The sequence below is a fragment of the Emys orbicularis genome, chromosome 1 (genome assembly GCF_028017835.1).
Source record: "Emys orbicularis isolate rEmyOrb1 chromosome 1, rEmyOrb1.hap1, whole genome shotgun sequence".
Taxonomy (NCBI): Eukaryota; Metazoa; Chordata; order Testudines; family Emydidae; genus Emys; species Emys orbicularis.
In genome coordinates this window covers 135,240,073-135,253,340 of record NC_088683.1, presented here as the reverse complement: position 1 = coordinate 135,253,340, position 13,268 = coordinate 135,240,073, and the positions used below count along the sequence as shown (strand labels likewise).

The window sequence follows — 13,268 nt, the reverse complement described above, 5'->3', positions numbered from 1 at the left end:
TAAATACAGCTTCCCCCAGTCAGAATCCTCCTTATTTCATAACAAACTGGTCTTTGATTGGCTGAAACACACTAGGCCAACTACAGCTCTAGCATAACCTCACTGATGGCAATGGAGTTGTGCATGCTTGCTTGAGTGTAGAATTTAACCCCATCAGCTCATTGCCTGAATCAAGTTCATAATAGGACAGCAACTACCTCACTTTGCACCACCAACATTCCCCAAACCACATGGGAGTAACAGAGGCCACCTCTCACAGTCCGAAACAGCAGAGTTGTTATAGTCCAACATGGGGGGACCTGATCTTCAACTGGTGTATATGGGCAAATATGGCCCATTCATGGCAGCTGAAGAGCTAGCCTCAGCATTTGCAGCATGTAGCAACAGGGGTGACGTACACTGCAACATGATGGGTATAATCTAATCTCTTCTGTATAAAACACCTTTGAATGTGTGGGGTGGCGGTGGAGGGGTGTGTAAAATGGAAGCTAGAAGGAAAGAGGGAAATATGGGTGGATAGTTGTCAAGCATACACCATATATTAGGTAATCTATGTCTATGGCTTAACTCATCAGACGTGACTAATGAGTTGGGGTGCCTACTCTGAGATGCCACAAAGGCGGGGGTGGGGAGACTGATTGTGAGAAAATGGCAAAACCCTCTGACAGGTCCCTTTAAGCTGTGTCAAATTAAGCACCCAGTCACTTTGAGGCCATGTGTAGCCGAGGCTAGAGCCAGAGGTTGTTACACACCACCTCTTCAAGCTTAATTTAAATAATTTATTAGAAAGATACTTGATCCCTGCTGATTCCTAGTTATCGCTGAAAGACTGGCATATTTTAAATGGAGAATTTAAACTCTTCCTGTGCCTTTAATTCAGATTAATTGGATGTGTAGAAGTTAGCATGTTCTTTCCTCCACTCAACATTTACAACATCTCTTGTGAATACATTGAATGGAGAATGAGGAGATATAATGCAAGGACAGCTCAGAAAAAAGGTAGAGTCTTTTAATGAAGTGTAACCATTTGCCCATGGAGAGTCATGCATGGAACTCCAGGATTTTGCAACTTCTGCCAGTGTTCCAAATTCCTTCTCTTTCCAGTTAAAAAAATATCAGCCACGTGGGCTACAAATCAAGGAACAGTATTGGGAATGGTTTCACTGGCAGTTGTAGTCTAAATGACACACTAATGTAATTTATTCTCTCCAATACAATGGTTGGAGGCAGGAGGCATAAGTGTATTGCTCATTCTCAATGGTCAAAGTTCCAATTCTGGTTACTGAATGTTTCATCAGAAGTTTTTCTAATCTACCTTTTAACGGGAAGCATCTCTCTTTCTCCAGGCTAATTTTCCTTACTATTCAAAAGACAAGTTAAATTCTGTGAATTATGTAGCCTTCCCAATACTAGTATTTTCTGGACTACTAGCCAAATTAATGCTTAGGAGGACAATATGGTTCCAGATAATTAAAAATATAGTAGAGCTAGGCCAAATTAAAAATACCTGTGCAAAGGGGTCAGTGGTTGGTCTATGTAGAGGAGAAGACAATGAAAATAAAGAGCTAAGAGTCTGACAAGAGTAGCCTTCCTCACCTCCTAGTCCTCCCCCTCTCCCTAAACAACCCTAAACCCTTCTACTGAAATCAATGGGATCGTTCATTCATGGGATCCACCTGGATAGGGAGATGGAGAGAGAGTTGACAGCCCTGTATACCGCATGAGCAGGAGCCAATATGATTGCAAGTGGTGAGATGATGGCATTAAGGGCCAGCTTCTGAAAAGCACTTGCGGCACTTAACATGCTGAGCTCTGTGGAAAAATCTGGCCCCATCAGTGGGTTCAGAGCACATGAAAATCTGGCCTTGCAGCTGTAGCTCAGTTACACTCAGGTGTTTCTTGGCATGGATTACACACTGTGGTATTTGAAGATACATCCATTAAAATGTTTAAAAAGGCATCTGAAGTCATGTTAGCCATAAGCCACAAGGTGGCACTCTATGGCCAGTGAGGTGTTTGCTCACTGAGAAAAGTAGCTAGTCTTGTTCTCCTACACATTGATTAACATTTCCACCTTAACAGAAGGCTTCGAGAAGAGTGATCAAACTTCCTTCCCTTGGGGACCTTCAAGTCACGGCATTCTCCTCTTCTACCCTCCCCTTTCAAAATCACTCTGGCATTGGATTGTTGTAAAGCTACAGCATGCCCTGGAGAGTGAATCCGCTCAAGTTTATTCTACTTCTTCCTCGTCCATTAATCCCAAGGCATTTTCCTGCAAGAGAAGAAAAGAGAAGGACTTGGTAAAATAGGAGGTGTGACCATAACCCCTTTTCAAATGCTGTCAATGGGTGCATCACAACAATGGATTCCTCCACTACTGACCTGTGAGGCCATCAACCACACATCCCCACATGCCAGCAATCTGAATTGATGTAGAGCAGTGGTGTGCAACCCGCAGCGCCCATTGGCCGGGAACGGTGAACCATGGCTCCTGGGAGATGCAGGCGGCCGTGCCTGCGGACAGTCAATGTAAACAAACTGTCTCCCGGCCTGCCAGCTGATTACCCTGACAGGCCACGTATGGGCCACAGGTTGCCCACCACTGATGTAGAGTCTAGAGCTGCAATATATTTATACAGCGTCACAGCTGACCACATTGCTTTGCAGAACACAGAATGCCAAGGTCCTTTGCCTGAGGAGTTTGCAATCAAATTCAGACAAATGAGATGTGTGGATCAGCAGGCATTGCTGGGGAAGGAATCAGTATAGGAGGACTTTTCAAAGGTGGGCTCTAAGGAGGCAGCTGAAAGAGGAGAGATGCTGTTGGGGGCACAGAAGTGGGAATGCATTCCTTAAGGGATAGCATGGAAGAGGGCATAAACTTGAGACCTAAAATAGACTAAGGAAGCTTTCAGGACAGAAGATGTAGAGAACTGGGACTCTGCCTGGTCAAAGGGGGCCATGCTAGTGGGTCACATTACAGGGTTAAAGGACTGTGCCCCAGATCCTCAAAGGTATATAGGCTCCTAACTTTCACAGATTTCAATGGGGATCTGGGCCTTTATGTGCAAAGACAGATGTCTGGTGTCAGGGGATCACAAGTAAGAGTCTGTTATGCCATGTAATATAGTTCCTGACCACTCTCATCCTCTAAAAGAGATATTTTAGCAGTACAATTTTCTAACATCTGTTTTCTATCCAAAAGGATGTTCATTGCATATAGGTGTGCTAGCCTATCATTCTAAGGAAACAAATCTCATACCCATCCACCATGGTTCTGAATCCAAGGGCTAAAATGTTCTTTGAGGTACTTTACTCCAAACCCCAGGACCATGTTCATAGGATGGTTGTCCACGGCTGTAAGTCTGGTCGTAACTTCCATCACAAAGGCAGCTTTAGTGCACTGTATTTTGCCTTCTGTCTCCCTGGTAGAATCTCCTGGGACTTCCCTCAGGTACTGATCAGTGAGTTTCTTGAAGAAGGCATAGGAGAGCATCTTTGTGACACAGCGATAGAAAGTTTTGTCCTTTTTTATCTGAAAGAGGAGGATAACTATTAATCATTAAAGCCATTGTCATAAATACAGAGTTTTACTGAGGGGGAATCTAGTGCTTGGAAAAGTGAAATCCACCCTCGCGTCTCCATGGAGTCTGCATTCAACAACATATTCGTTATTAGACCACACATGAGAGCACATCTCTCTAGAAGACTGCAATTTCAGGCTTAGAGCCTGGTCCTGCAAACTTACCTATGAGAGTTATCAAACTTACACATAGGAGTTACTTTACTCACATAGTCCCATTGACTTCAGTGAGGATTACTTGCATGAGTAAAGTGTGTGCAGGATTGTACTCTCAGTGAGGTGTCTGACTGTGTATGTGAAACCTATTGGTTCAGCGTCTAACATGTCCTCCCTCTAGTGGTTGGTCTATGTAGAGGCCAAGAATCTACCACCACTACCAGCTCCAGGAGTTAAAGTGGTAGAGACCTATGCTTTCAGTGCTGAAAATCCCAGCCTCCGCTCCAACTAATGAATTCATGCAGGGGGCAATTTATACAAGCTCAGGCTAGAATTTCCATACATTAACTCTTAATTTAAAAGATTTCCCCTCCACCCCTATAAAGTTACACAGAGAGAGTTTAACCTCCCTGGGCAGGGCCAGATTTAGGGACAGGCAACCCAGGCGACCACTTGGGGTGCCTGGCTTGGGGGGCGCCAGGCTCCAGGTGCTGTATTTGTTGTTAGCGACAAAAGGGAAAATAGAATGTTTGAAGTAAAATGTTTCAGGTTTTGATGTTAGTACATTTCGTTATTCTTAAAATTAAAAAGTTTCTATAAGCTTAGAGGAAACAAATTTTTTTCTTTGCTTTTATACAGAATGAATAGATACAGATTTACAGATCTAGCGTGAAAATGTATCATTTTATATGATGGGGATAAATCATGCATGCAAGTCGTGCACCAAAGTCATGAAATGGGGTACAAATGCAATTAAAAAATAAGGCATTCAAAAGTTTAACAATTGGAAGGAAGGGGGCACTGAAGATGCTCCTCACCTGGGGCACCTTTTGGTCTAGGGCTGTCCCTGTCCCTGAGAACTACTCATGTGCCAAGCTTAATGCTGAAAAGGGGAGATTTTCAAAAGCACAAAAGGCAGTTAGATGTCCAACTCCCACTGAAATTCAATAGGAACCAGGCAACTACTTTCTTTTGTGCCTTTGAAAATCTTAAAGCCCAAACTTTAAGATGTGAGGCCTCGCACACAAAAGCCTCAGTCCAAATCATGGAAGTTTTTCATGAAATCATGAAACGGTTTTGCAACCTTAATCATCTCATTATACATTTGCCAGTAGTGAATGCAACATACACATAGGTGAATGCCCATTAAAAATATATGTGTATATATTACCGTTTCTTCCAGTTTATCCCCTGATTGTCTTAACAATGCAACTATTGTTTCTATTATCCTCTCTTCTTCATCTGGAGTGGGGGGGAAAAAACAATTACTTTCTCCTAGCAGGATCCAGGTAGCAGACTTAAAAGAACTAGCTCATTGTCCACACCACATAGAGAATGATCAGCTTTGTAAGAAAACAACTCCCATTTTGTGGCTTGAACCAGGTAAAATTATACAATGACAGACCTGTATGTAGGTTTTAGGCAGAGGTTTATAGCATAGTCTGGAATAGGAGATGTTCTTTGTCCGTTACGAGTTCCAGCCATTTATTATGCTGTATAGAGTTTTGCTCCAGTCAGGGAATGAGGCTGGGGTTTAATCCCTCAGTTATTCTTGCTTTCTTCAAAGAGCATCTGATATTGGAGGCAAGAGCCTGAAGTGGCTAGTGGGAGTACAAGGCTCCACCCCCCCAAGTCAGGAGCAACAGCTGCTAGTGGCAGCTCTGGCAAGCTATGGAGAGTCCGCTTGCCAAACAAGCGGAGCAAGGAACGTGCTACCATGGCTGGCAGCCCTCCTCTGAATGAAAAGAGAGCTCTGAAAACCTCACACCAAAAGAGAAAGAAAACCCCACTGAGACTGTGAAAAACAAATGATCCAGATATATAGTGTAGCCAATGGATCATGCAGTCAGTGCAGTCACCTTGCTGAAGGAGACAGCAACCCTCAAAGGCAGCGTGGTCCAGTGAATAAGGCACTGGGCTTGGCAGCAGAAGACTACGGATTTATTCCTGGCTCTGCCTTCAGCCTGCAGCAAGTCATTTCATCTACCTGTGCCTCTGTTTCCCCACCCAGGCTCTCTGTCACGTTCAATTCAGACGTCAACATTTTCAAGAGCTTTATTAATTATTTGTATTACAGTAGCACCCAGGGGCCCCAGCTGAGATCAGGGCTCTACTGTGCTAGCCTCTACTGTGTGCTACTAAGTGTTTGTGATCTCAGCTGGTGCCTCTAAGTGCCTCCTGTAACACAAACTAACAACAACAACAACAACAGTGGTAGGAGGGGTACCTGGAACTTGAATAACCAGAAAACGGGCTCGTTTCTTCAGCACAAGCCTTCCCCAATTACAGTTATACAGTATCCAGACTGTAGCTCTAAGCATAGGATCATGCACTGAGTAGTTGATGCATCTGACAAAGTGTTTTTTTTTACCCACGAAAGCTAATGCTCAGATAAACCTGTTAGTCTTTAAGGTGCCACTGGACACGTTGTTTTTGAGTAATTTCACTGCGCTACCTCAGTCAGTCAATCTTACCTTTTTCACCTCCCTCTTGCTGAGAGAATTTGAGCTGTCCACCATCTGCCTCTAGACTCGGAGTGCGCTCTAGCGCTCTGAAACCCACTCCCCGGGGAGCTGAGTGCGACCTGGCATTCACTATCTTAGCAAGTCTGTCTGCAACGTGGAGGAAATCCTGTGTCTCACCTGGAAAAAAGAAATTCTGCTGGTTAGTCTCTCAATCAAGCTCAACTCATTAGCATTCACAGAACCCTGAGGAGGAAGAACAGGACAAGAGCAAGAGGCACATTTCCCTATCACAGAGTCTTGCTGCTCTTCAGGGTCAGGTGGCTGTAATTAGGAGTGGAGGGGAATGCTAGACACCCACGATACACCACGAACTTTTTCCATTATCTGAGCAGTAGCTCTCCCAGTAGAAGATAGTATGTGATGTTCATGGGTTACTGCGCGCCTTTGTACCTCTGGAGACTATTGCACATTAGAAGAGGAGATTGCTTTGCTCTTTAGGTAGGGGGACCAGACATCAAGTGTGAAAAATCAGGATGGGGGTGGGGGTGATAGGCGCCTACATAAGACAAAGCCCCAAATATTGGGATTGTCCCTATAAAATCGGAACATCTGGTCACCCTATCCTTAGGATAGCAGCTTTTAGAGCTGGTTGTATTGCGATATTGTAAACGGCTGGTTCATCTACGCCCAATTGTATAAAACACTGTGGTGATGAGTTTTAATAAAAGACAATCTCTCCCTCTCCCCCAGGCTGAGAGTTCTCTGTGTTTGTCTTGTATGGCAAGAGGCTGGAGTAGACATGACCATTAACAGAGCCCTTTATCCAGTGGCCGGGCTTGCTGTATGCTACACACATACACACACACTGCTGCAGCTAAGACTCTATCCAGGACCTTTGTGATCTATAAACATCAGTGTGGTCAGTCAGCCAAACAGGGGCTCTCTCATACCAACCAACTGAGCGGGAGGTTGCTGCTGAGCTTGTCCAAGCTGGAAGTTGCTCTTTCCTGCACTCAGTCCCTGGGAGCTTGGGACCTCAACTCTGATCCCGCAAGGGACAGCTCCTGTGCGACCAGCAGACAGCTAGACCAGCTCCTGGATGATCCAGCTCTGAAAGGAGCTCCCTTTATATCATTTTGCAGAACTTGTCTGGGAGCTGCTGAGTGCTCAGACTAGGGTGACCAGACAGCAAATGTGAAAAATCGGGATGGGGGTGGGGGGTAATAGGAGCCTATATAAGAAAAAGACCCCAAAATCAGGACTGTCCCTATAAAATCGGGACATCTGGTCACCCTAGCTCAGACCTTGGGGGGGGGGGGGAGGAAGAAGGGGGTGCAGGACAGAAATCAGGCCATTTATTCCACTGCCTAAACATGAATTTGGAAGCCTAACATTAGGTACCCAGGTTTGGAAATGTTGGCCCCAGAATTCATAGCTGAGCTGGTGTCTGATCTAGGAAGACAATCTGGGACTGACATACAAATGATCCCAGCAAGCACCCTGCTTTCCTGCAGGATGCCTGCATCCCACATTGCTACAAGTAGCAGGTTCCCCTGCAAACGTGCGTTCGCTGTTTTGGGGCTTGGGATAGTAATCTGCTACCGTATTGGTGAAGCCTGGTTTTAGGACCAAACCCTACCTCTTACGGTACTGATGGGGGAAACATGAAGAAAACAGCATTTGTAGTTGAGTTCACACTGCCACCTGCTGGTTGATTTATGGTACATTGAAAGGAATGTCAGATTACTAAAACAGGCCAGCATGACCTTTCTTAATAATGTCTGGGCAGGAAATTAAAAAAAAAACAAAAAAAAAAAACTATGTGGTGGGAGATGGCATCTGGAGGTGGGCAAATTATTTTTGCCAATGGAAGAGTCGGGTTAGGCCCACTTATCCACAAGGGTAGGAGGAGTAGGCAGAGAGCTTGTATCGATAGATGTAACCAGCTCTGACAGCTGGGAGGATGACTGGTTGGGTGGCTTGTCCTAGATACTTGGGAGGATTTAGAATCTGGTGGGGTGACTGGATTGGAGATGTGAGTTATGGGTTGTTTTAGGAGGCCCTGTAGATATAGCAAAGGGGGGAGAAGGCAATGACTTATCACAGGAGGTAATTCGGTCAATAATACTGAAGCTGGGACAAAAGTCTTACTCTGAGTAGAACACTGGGGCCACCTTGCAAGAGGTTGATGTACCTGGTAAACCAGGCCATCCTATCACCTATCTTGACCCTTGTGCTCTAGGGCATGAGCTAGTTGCCCATGGAGACCTGGTGGAGTCTCATCAGCCATGACACAGCACCTTATCTAAGGGATGGCCTTTGGATACTGGGTGTATGATAAATCACTGATAATGGGCCAGAGAGTGGCCCCCTAAATCTGAGCGTGGAGATAGGCACCCTCTACATGCAGCATTCCTGCCTGCTGCACAGAGGAGGATAGGCTCAGCCACTTTGTTCCCTCTTCTCAAGACCCCATGGAGAGCTCTCTGTAGGTTTGGGATCCCTGGGCCAGGTGGTAGGCCTGCATTGGATGGGGGTGGGGCTGGGAACGTGACCCATACCTTTCTGGGGTCCCATGGAGATTCCTCAGGAGAAGGCACCCAGCTGGGGGCTGTGTTACCTTGCCCTCCCTCTTCAGTAGGGAACCCCTTTTAAGAAGGATCCTGCAGTAATGGTGGCTGCTGTGGGAAAAGTTAGAAAAGCCTTGGTACAGTGTTTCCATTTCAGCTATGATGCCAGGGAGCAGAGGACACTGGGGGTGCAGAGCCAGCGCATGACCTTCTCAAACAAACTAGGGAAGTACAACCGAGATGGAGCTACTATAAGATGGGTGCATAACTGGTTGGAAAACCATTCCCAGAGAGTAGTTATCAGTGGTCAGTCAAGCTAGGAGGGCATATTGAGTGGGGTCCTGCAGGGATCAGTTCTGCGTCCAGTTCTATTTAGAGAGTACACTTATAAAGTTTGCAGATGATACCAAGCTGGAAAGGGTTGCAAGTGCTTTGGGGGATAGGATTAAAATTCAAAATTATCTGAACAAACTGGAGAAATGGTCTGAAGAAAACAGGATGAAATTCAATAAGGACAAATGCAAAGTACTCCACTTAGGAAGGAACAATCAGTTGCACACACAGGAAATGGGAAATGACTGCCTAGGATGGATACCGCAGAAGAAGATCTGGGGGTCATAGTGGATCACAAACTAAATAAGAGTGAACAGTGTAACACTCGCCAAAAAAAAAGCAAACATCATTCTGGGATGTATTGTAAGCAAGGAGTGTTGTAAGCAAGACACGAGAAGTAATTCTTCCTCTTGACTCAGCACTGATTAGGCCTCAGCTAGAGTATTATGTCCAGTTCTAGGCGCCACATTTGAGGAAAGATGTGGACAAATTGGAGAAAGTCCAGAGAAGAGCAACAAAAATTATTAAAGGTCTAGAAAACATGACCTATGAGGGAAGATTGAAAACATTGGGTTTGTTTAGTCTGGAGAAGAGAACTCAGAGGGGACACGATAACAGTTTTCAAGTACATAAAAGTCTGTTACAAGGAGGAGGGATAAAAATTGTTCTCCTGAACCTCTGAGGATAGGACAAGAAGCAATGGGCGGTTTAGGTTGGACATTTAGGTTGGACATTAGGAAAAAAATTCCTAACTGTCAGTGTGGTTAAACACAAATAAATTGCCCAGGGAGGTCATGGAATCTCCATCACTGGAGATTTTTAAAAGCAGGTTAGACAAACACCTGGCAGGAATGGCCTAATAATACTTAGTCCTGCCTTGAGCGCAGGGGACTGGACTAGATGACCTCTCAAGGTCCCTTCCAATCCTATGATTCTATGAGGAAAACTGCTTGAGTAGACCCCTTGGATGGATTTCCTCTCAGCCCTCTCTTTGCTGATTTTACCATAAGAGACTACAGTCTGGCCCACATCTATTGTTTTTTTAAACTACTCTTCATTACATTCTCTAGCCAAGTTCAGGGAACAATAAGCTAGTGCTTGGAAATGCAAATCTGTGCAATTGTACGATTATGGCCAGTGTATAGGTTCAGAGTCTGGAGACTAAAAGGTGTATTACAAGCATGAATCTACTCTGCTTTTTGTTTAGGGAGCAGGACTGGCAATTTTATTCCCACAGCTGGCATGAAAGAATATATTAACAAGTAAAGGAGAAAGGCAGCATTATCAGCCATCAATAAGCTATTTAAGAGAGAAATAGAAATCAGCATGAAGAAGGGACTGGAGACAGAAAGAGAAACTATTCAGGCTCCCACCTTCTGATATCTGGAGTGCCATCGGCATCTTTAAGCCATACCCATTCACAGTGTCTTGGTTCGTGGCTAGCTCCTGTGGGCCCTCCTCCCTCTCTCCTCTGGCACAGGAAAGCAGCAGGCGTCGCCAGATAAACTTTTTCTTCTTTTGCTTTTTACGTTGGGGAGTGGGCCCTTTGTCCTGGATTGACAGTTCTTGGTGTGTCTCACCCTTACCGGCCTGAGGGATCCCTTCCCTTTCCCCTCTCTCTGTAGACGATCCTTGCAAGCTCTTCGTCTCCCTTTTCAGAAGTTGCCCATATTTACTCACGGAGAGTCGTCGCTGGGCATATGCCATAAGAACTTTGTATTCCACGGTGTCTCTATCCTCATCCTCCAGAGAGATCTCTTCCATGTTGGCGTCACTGGTTGAATTCATCTTGCCCCTACAAGGACAGATTCCTTGTTAGTCTTAATGGCTTAGGGAGCACATCGTTTTTCTTAATTCTGAATAATACTTGGCATTGCTATAGAGCCTTTCACCAAAGCACCTTACAAACTTCAATGACTTAAGCCTCACAGCGCCCGTAAGCCAGGGAAGTATTATTTTACAGAGAGGTTAAGTGGCTTGTCCAAGCAACTTTATAGGTCTGGAAGAACGAGTCTCAGGGGGCAAGGAGCCACTACAGCATGCTCCCTCTCTCCCATTATTTTTTGTTGGCTTGAATTGGATTTGGCTACCCTAACATGGTTTCTGGAATATCATTCAGGCAAGGGGATGGATTTTGCCAGAAACTTTCCACATGTTATTGTTTCTAAGTTGATGCAAATGTACATGGTGCTTTACAGGAGGTAACCTTTGCCGCATTTCTGGGATAGCATTCCAATGGGGGCAAACAACCTTGCTAGTTTTGACAGAGCTTGATAAGTTTATTTAACGGGCTTAAAAAGATAGAGTTGTCTGTGATAGCATTGGATTGGACTTAATGACCCAGGAAGCCCCTATGCAATATAGGAATATTCCTATGCTAGGCAGAGTCCCTGATGCAAAGATCTTACAATCTAAAGGCACAAATAGTTACAGTAGAGTGATCAAGCAAAGTGACACATGGTCATTGTTGAGGGGATGCTCCTTGGAACAGCTGAATTTTCAGAACTATTATGAAGGAGGAGAGAAAGGAACTTGGTGTATGTCAAACTGGGCAGCAATTCCTAGCATGGGTGGCTTGGAGATCGGTGCGAGAGATACCAGACGCAATTGGGAAGCTGTTAACTTTGGGAAGAATGCAGGGAACAGGAAAGGTTGTTATATTAATACTGATTCTCACAAGGATGTGATGGAAGAAAAGATTTCCGTTAACTAAAGCACATCCTGTGTGCAAATTTCACTAAATCCACATTTACCCCCGCTCTCTGCTGGGTGCCATCAGCCCCTCCCCAACTATAAAACTTTGCAGTGTTGCCAACTCTTATGATGTTAATGCGAGCCTCATGATATTTGGAGTTTCTTAAACCCCCAGCTCCTGGATTCATCGAGAGATACAAGAATCTCAGCTTTTTTTTAAAGGAAGCATCTAGCTGTCATGTTTGTAGTAGGGCTGTCGATTAATCACAGTTAACTCACGCGATTAACTCAAAAAAATTAATCGCGATTAATCGCAGTTTTAATCGCACTGTTAAACAATAAGATACCAATTAAAATTTATTAAATATTTTGGATTTTTTTCTAGATTTTCATATATATTGTATTGTGTTGTAATTGAAATCAAAGTGTATATTTGTTATTACAAATATTTGCACTGTAAAAATGATAAAAGGAATAGTAATTTTGAATTCACCTCATGCAAGTACTGTAGTGCAATCTCTGTCGTGAAAGTACAACTTACAAATAGATTTTTTTTACATAACTGCACTCAAAAACAAAATATAAAACTTCAGAACCCACAAGTCCATTCAGTCCTACTTCTTGTTCAGCCAATCGCTAAGACAAATAAATTTGTTTACATTTAGGGGAGATACGCTGCCTGCTTCTTATTTACAATGTTACCAGAAAGTGAGAACAGGCATTTGCATGGCACTTTTGTAGCTGGCATTGCAAGGGATTTACGTGCCAGATATGCTAAACATTCGTAGGCCCCTTCATGCTTTGGCCACCATTCCAGAGAACATGCTTCCATGCTGATGACGCTCGTTAAAAAAATGTGTTAATTAAATTTGTGACTAAACTCCTTGGGGGAGAATTGCATGTCCCCTGCTCTGTTTTACCCGTATTCTGCCATATATTTCATGTTATAGCAGCCTCGGATGATGACCCAGCACATTTTGTTCATTTTAAGAACATTCACTGCAGATTTCACAAAACACAAAGAAGGTACCAATGTGAGATTTCTAAAGATAGCTACAGAACTTGACCCAAGGTTTAAGAATCTGAAGTGCCTTCCAAAATCTGAGAGGGACGAGGTGTGGAGCATGCTTTCAGAAGTCTTAAAAGAGCAACACTCCAATGTGGAAACTACAGAACCGGAAACACCAAAAAAGAAAAATCAACCTTCTGCTGGTGGCATCTGACTCAGATGATGAAAATGTACATGCATTGGTCTGCACTGCTTTGGATTGTTATCAAGCAGAACCCATCATCAGCGTGGACGCATGTCCCCTGGAATGGTGGTTGAAGCATGAAGGGACATATGAATCTTTAGCACATTTGGCACATAAATATCTTATGATACTGGCTACAACAGTGCCCTGAAAATGCCTGTTCTCACTTTCAGACGACATTGTAAACAAGAAGCAGGCAGCATTATCTCCTGCA

General features: G+C 44.2%; 1 protein-coding gene across 1 annotated transcript in view; it reads right to left on the bottom strand.

Annotated features, from left to right (window-relative positions):
• Positions 1-995: 995 nt before the first annotated feature.
• BCL2L14 (BCL2 like 14) overlaps positions 996-13,268 on the bottom strand; it is a 29,611-nt gene continuing 17,338 nt past the window's right edge. The window contains exons 2-6 of the mRNA XM_065405315.1: positions 10,481-10,902; positions 6,214-6,381; positions 4,911-4,981; positions 3,263-3,535; positions 996-2,272 (exon numbers count right to left, since the gene is read on the bottom strand). Of these exons, the coding sequence (XP_065261387.1) occupies positions 2,231-2,272; positions 3,263-3,535; positions 4,911-4,981; positions 6,214-6,381; positions 10,481-10,895 (969 nt within the window). The 5' untranslated portion in view covers positions 10,896-10,902 and the 3' untranslated portion in view covers positions 996-2,230. The remainder of the gene's footprint in view (positions 2,273-3,262; positions 3,536-4,910; positions 4,982-6,213; positions 6,382-10,480; positions 10,903-13,268) is intronic.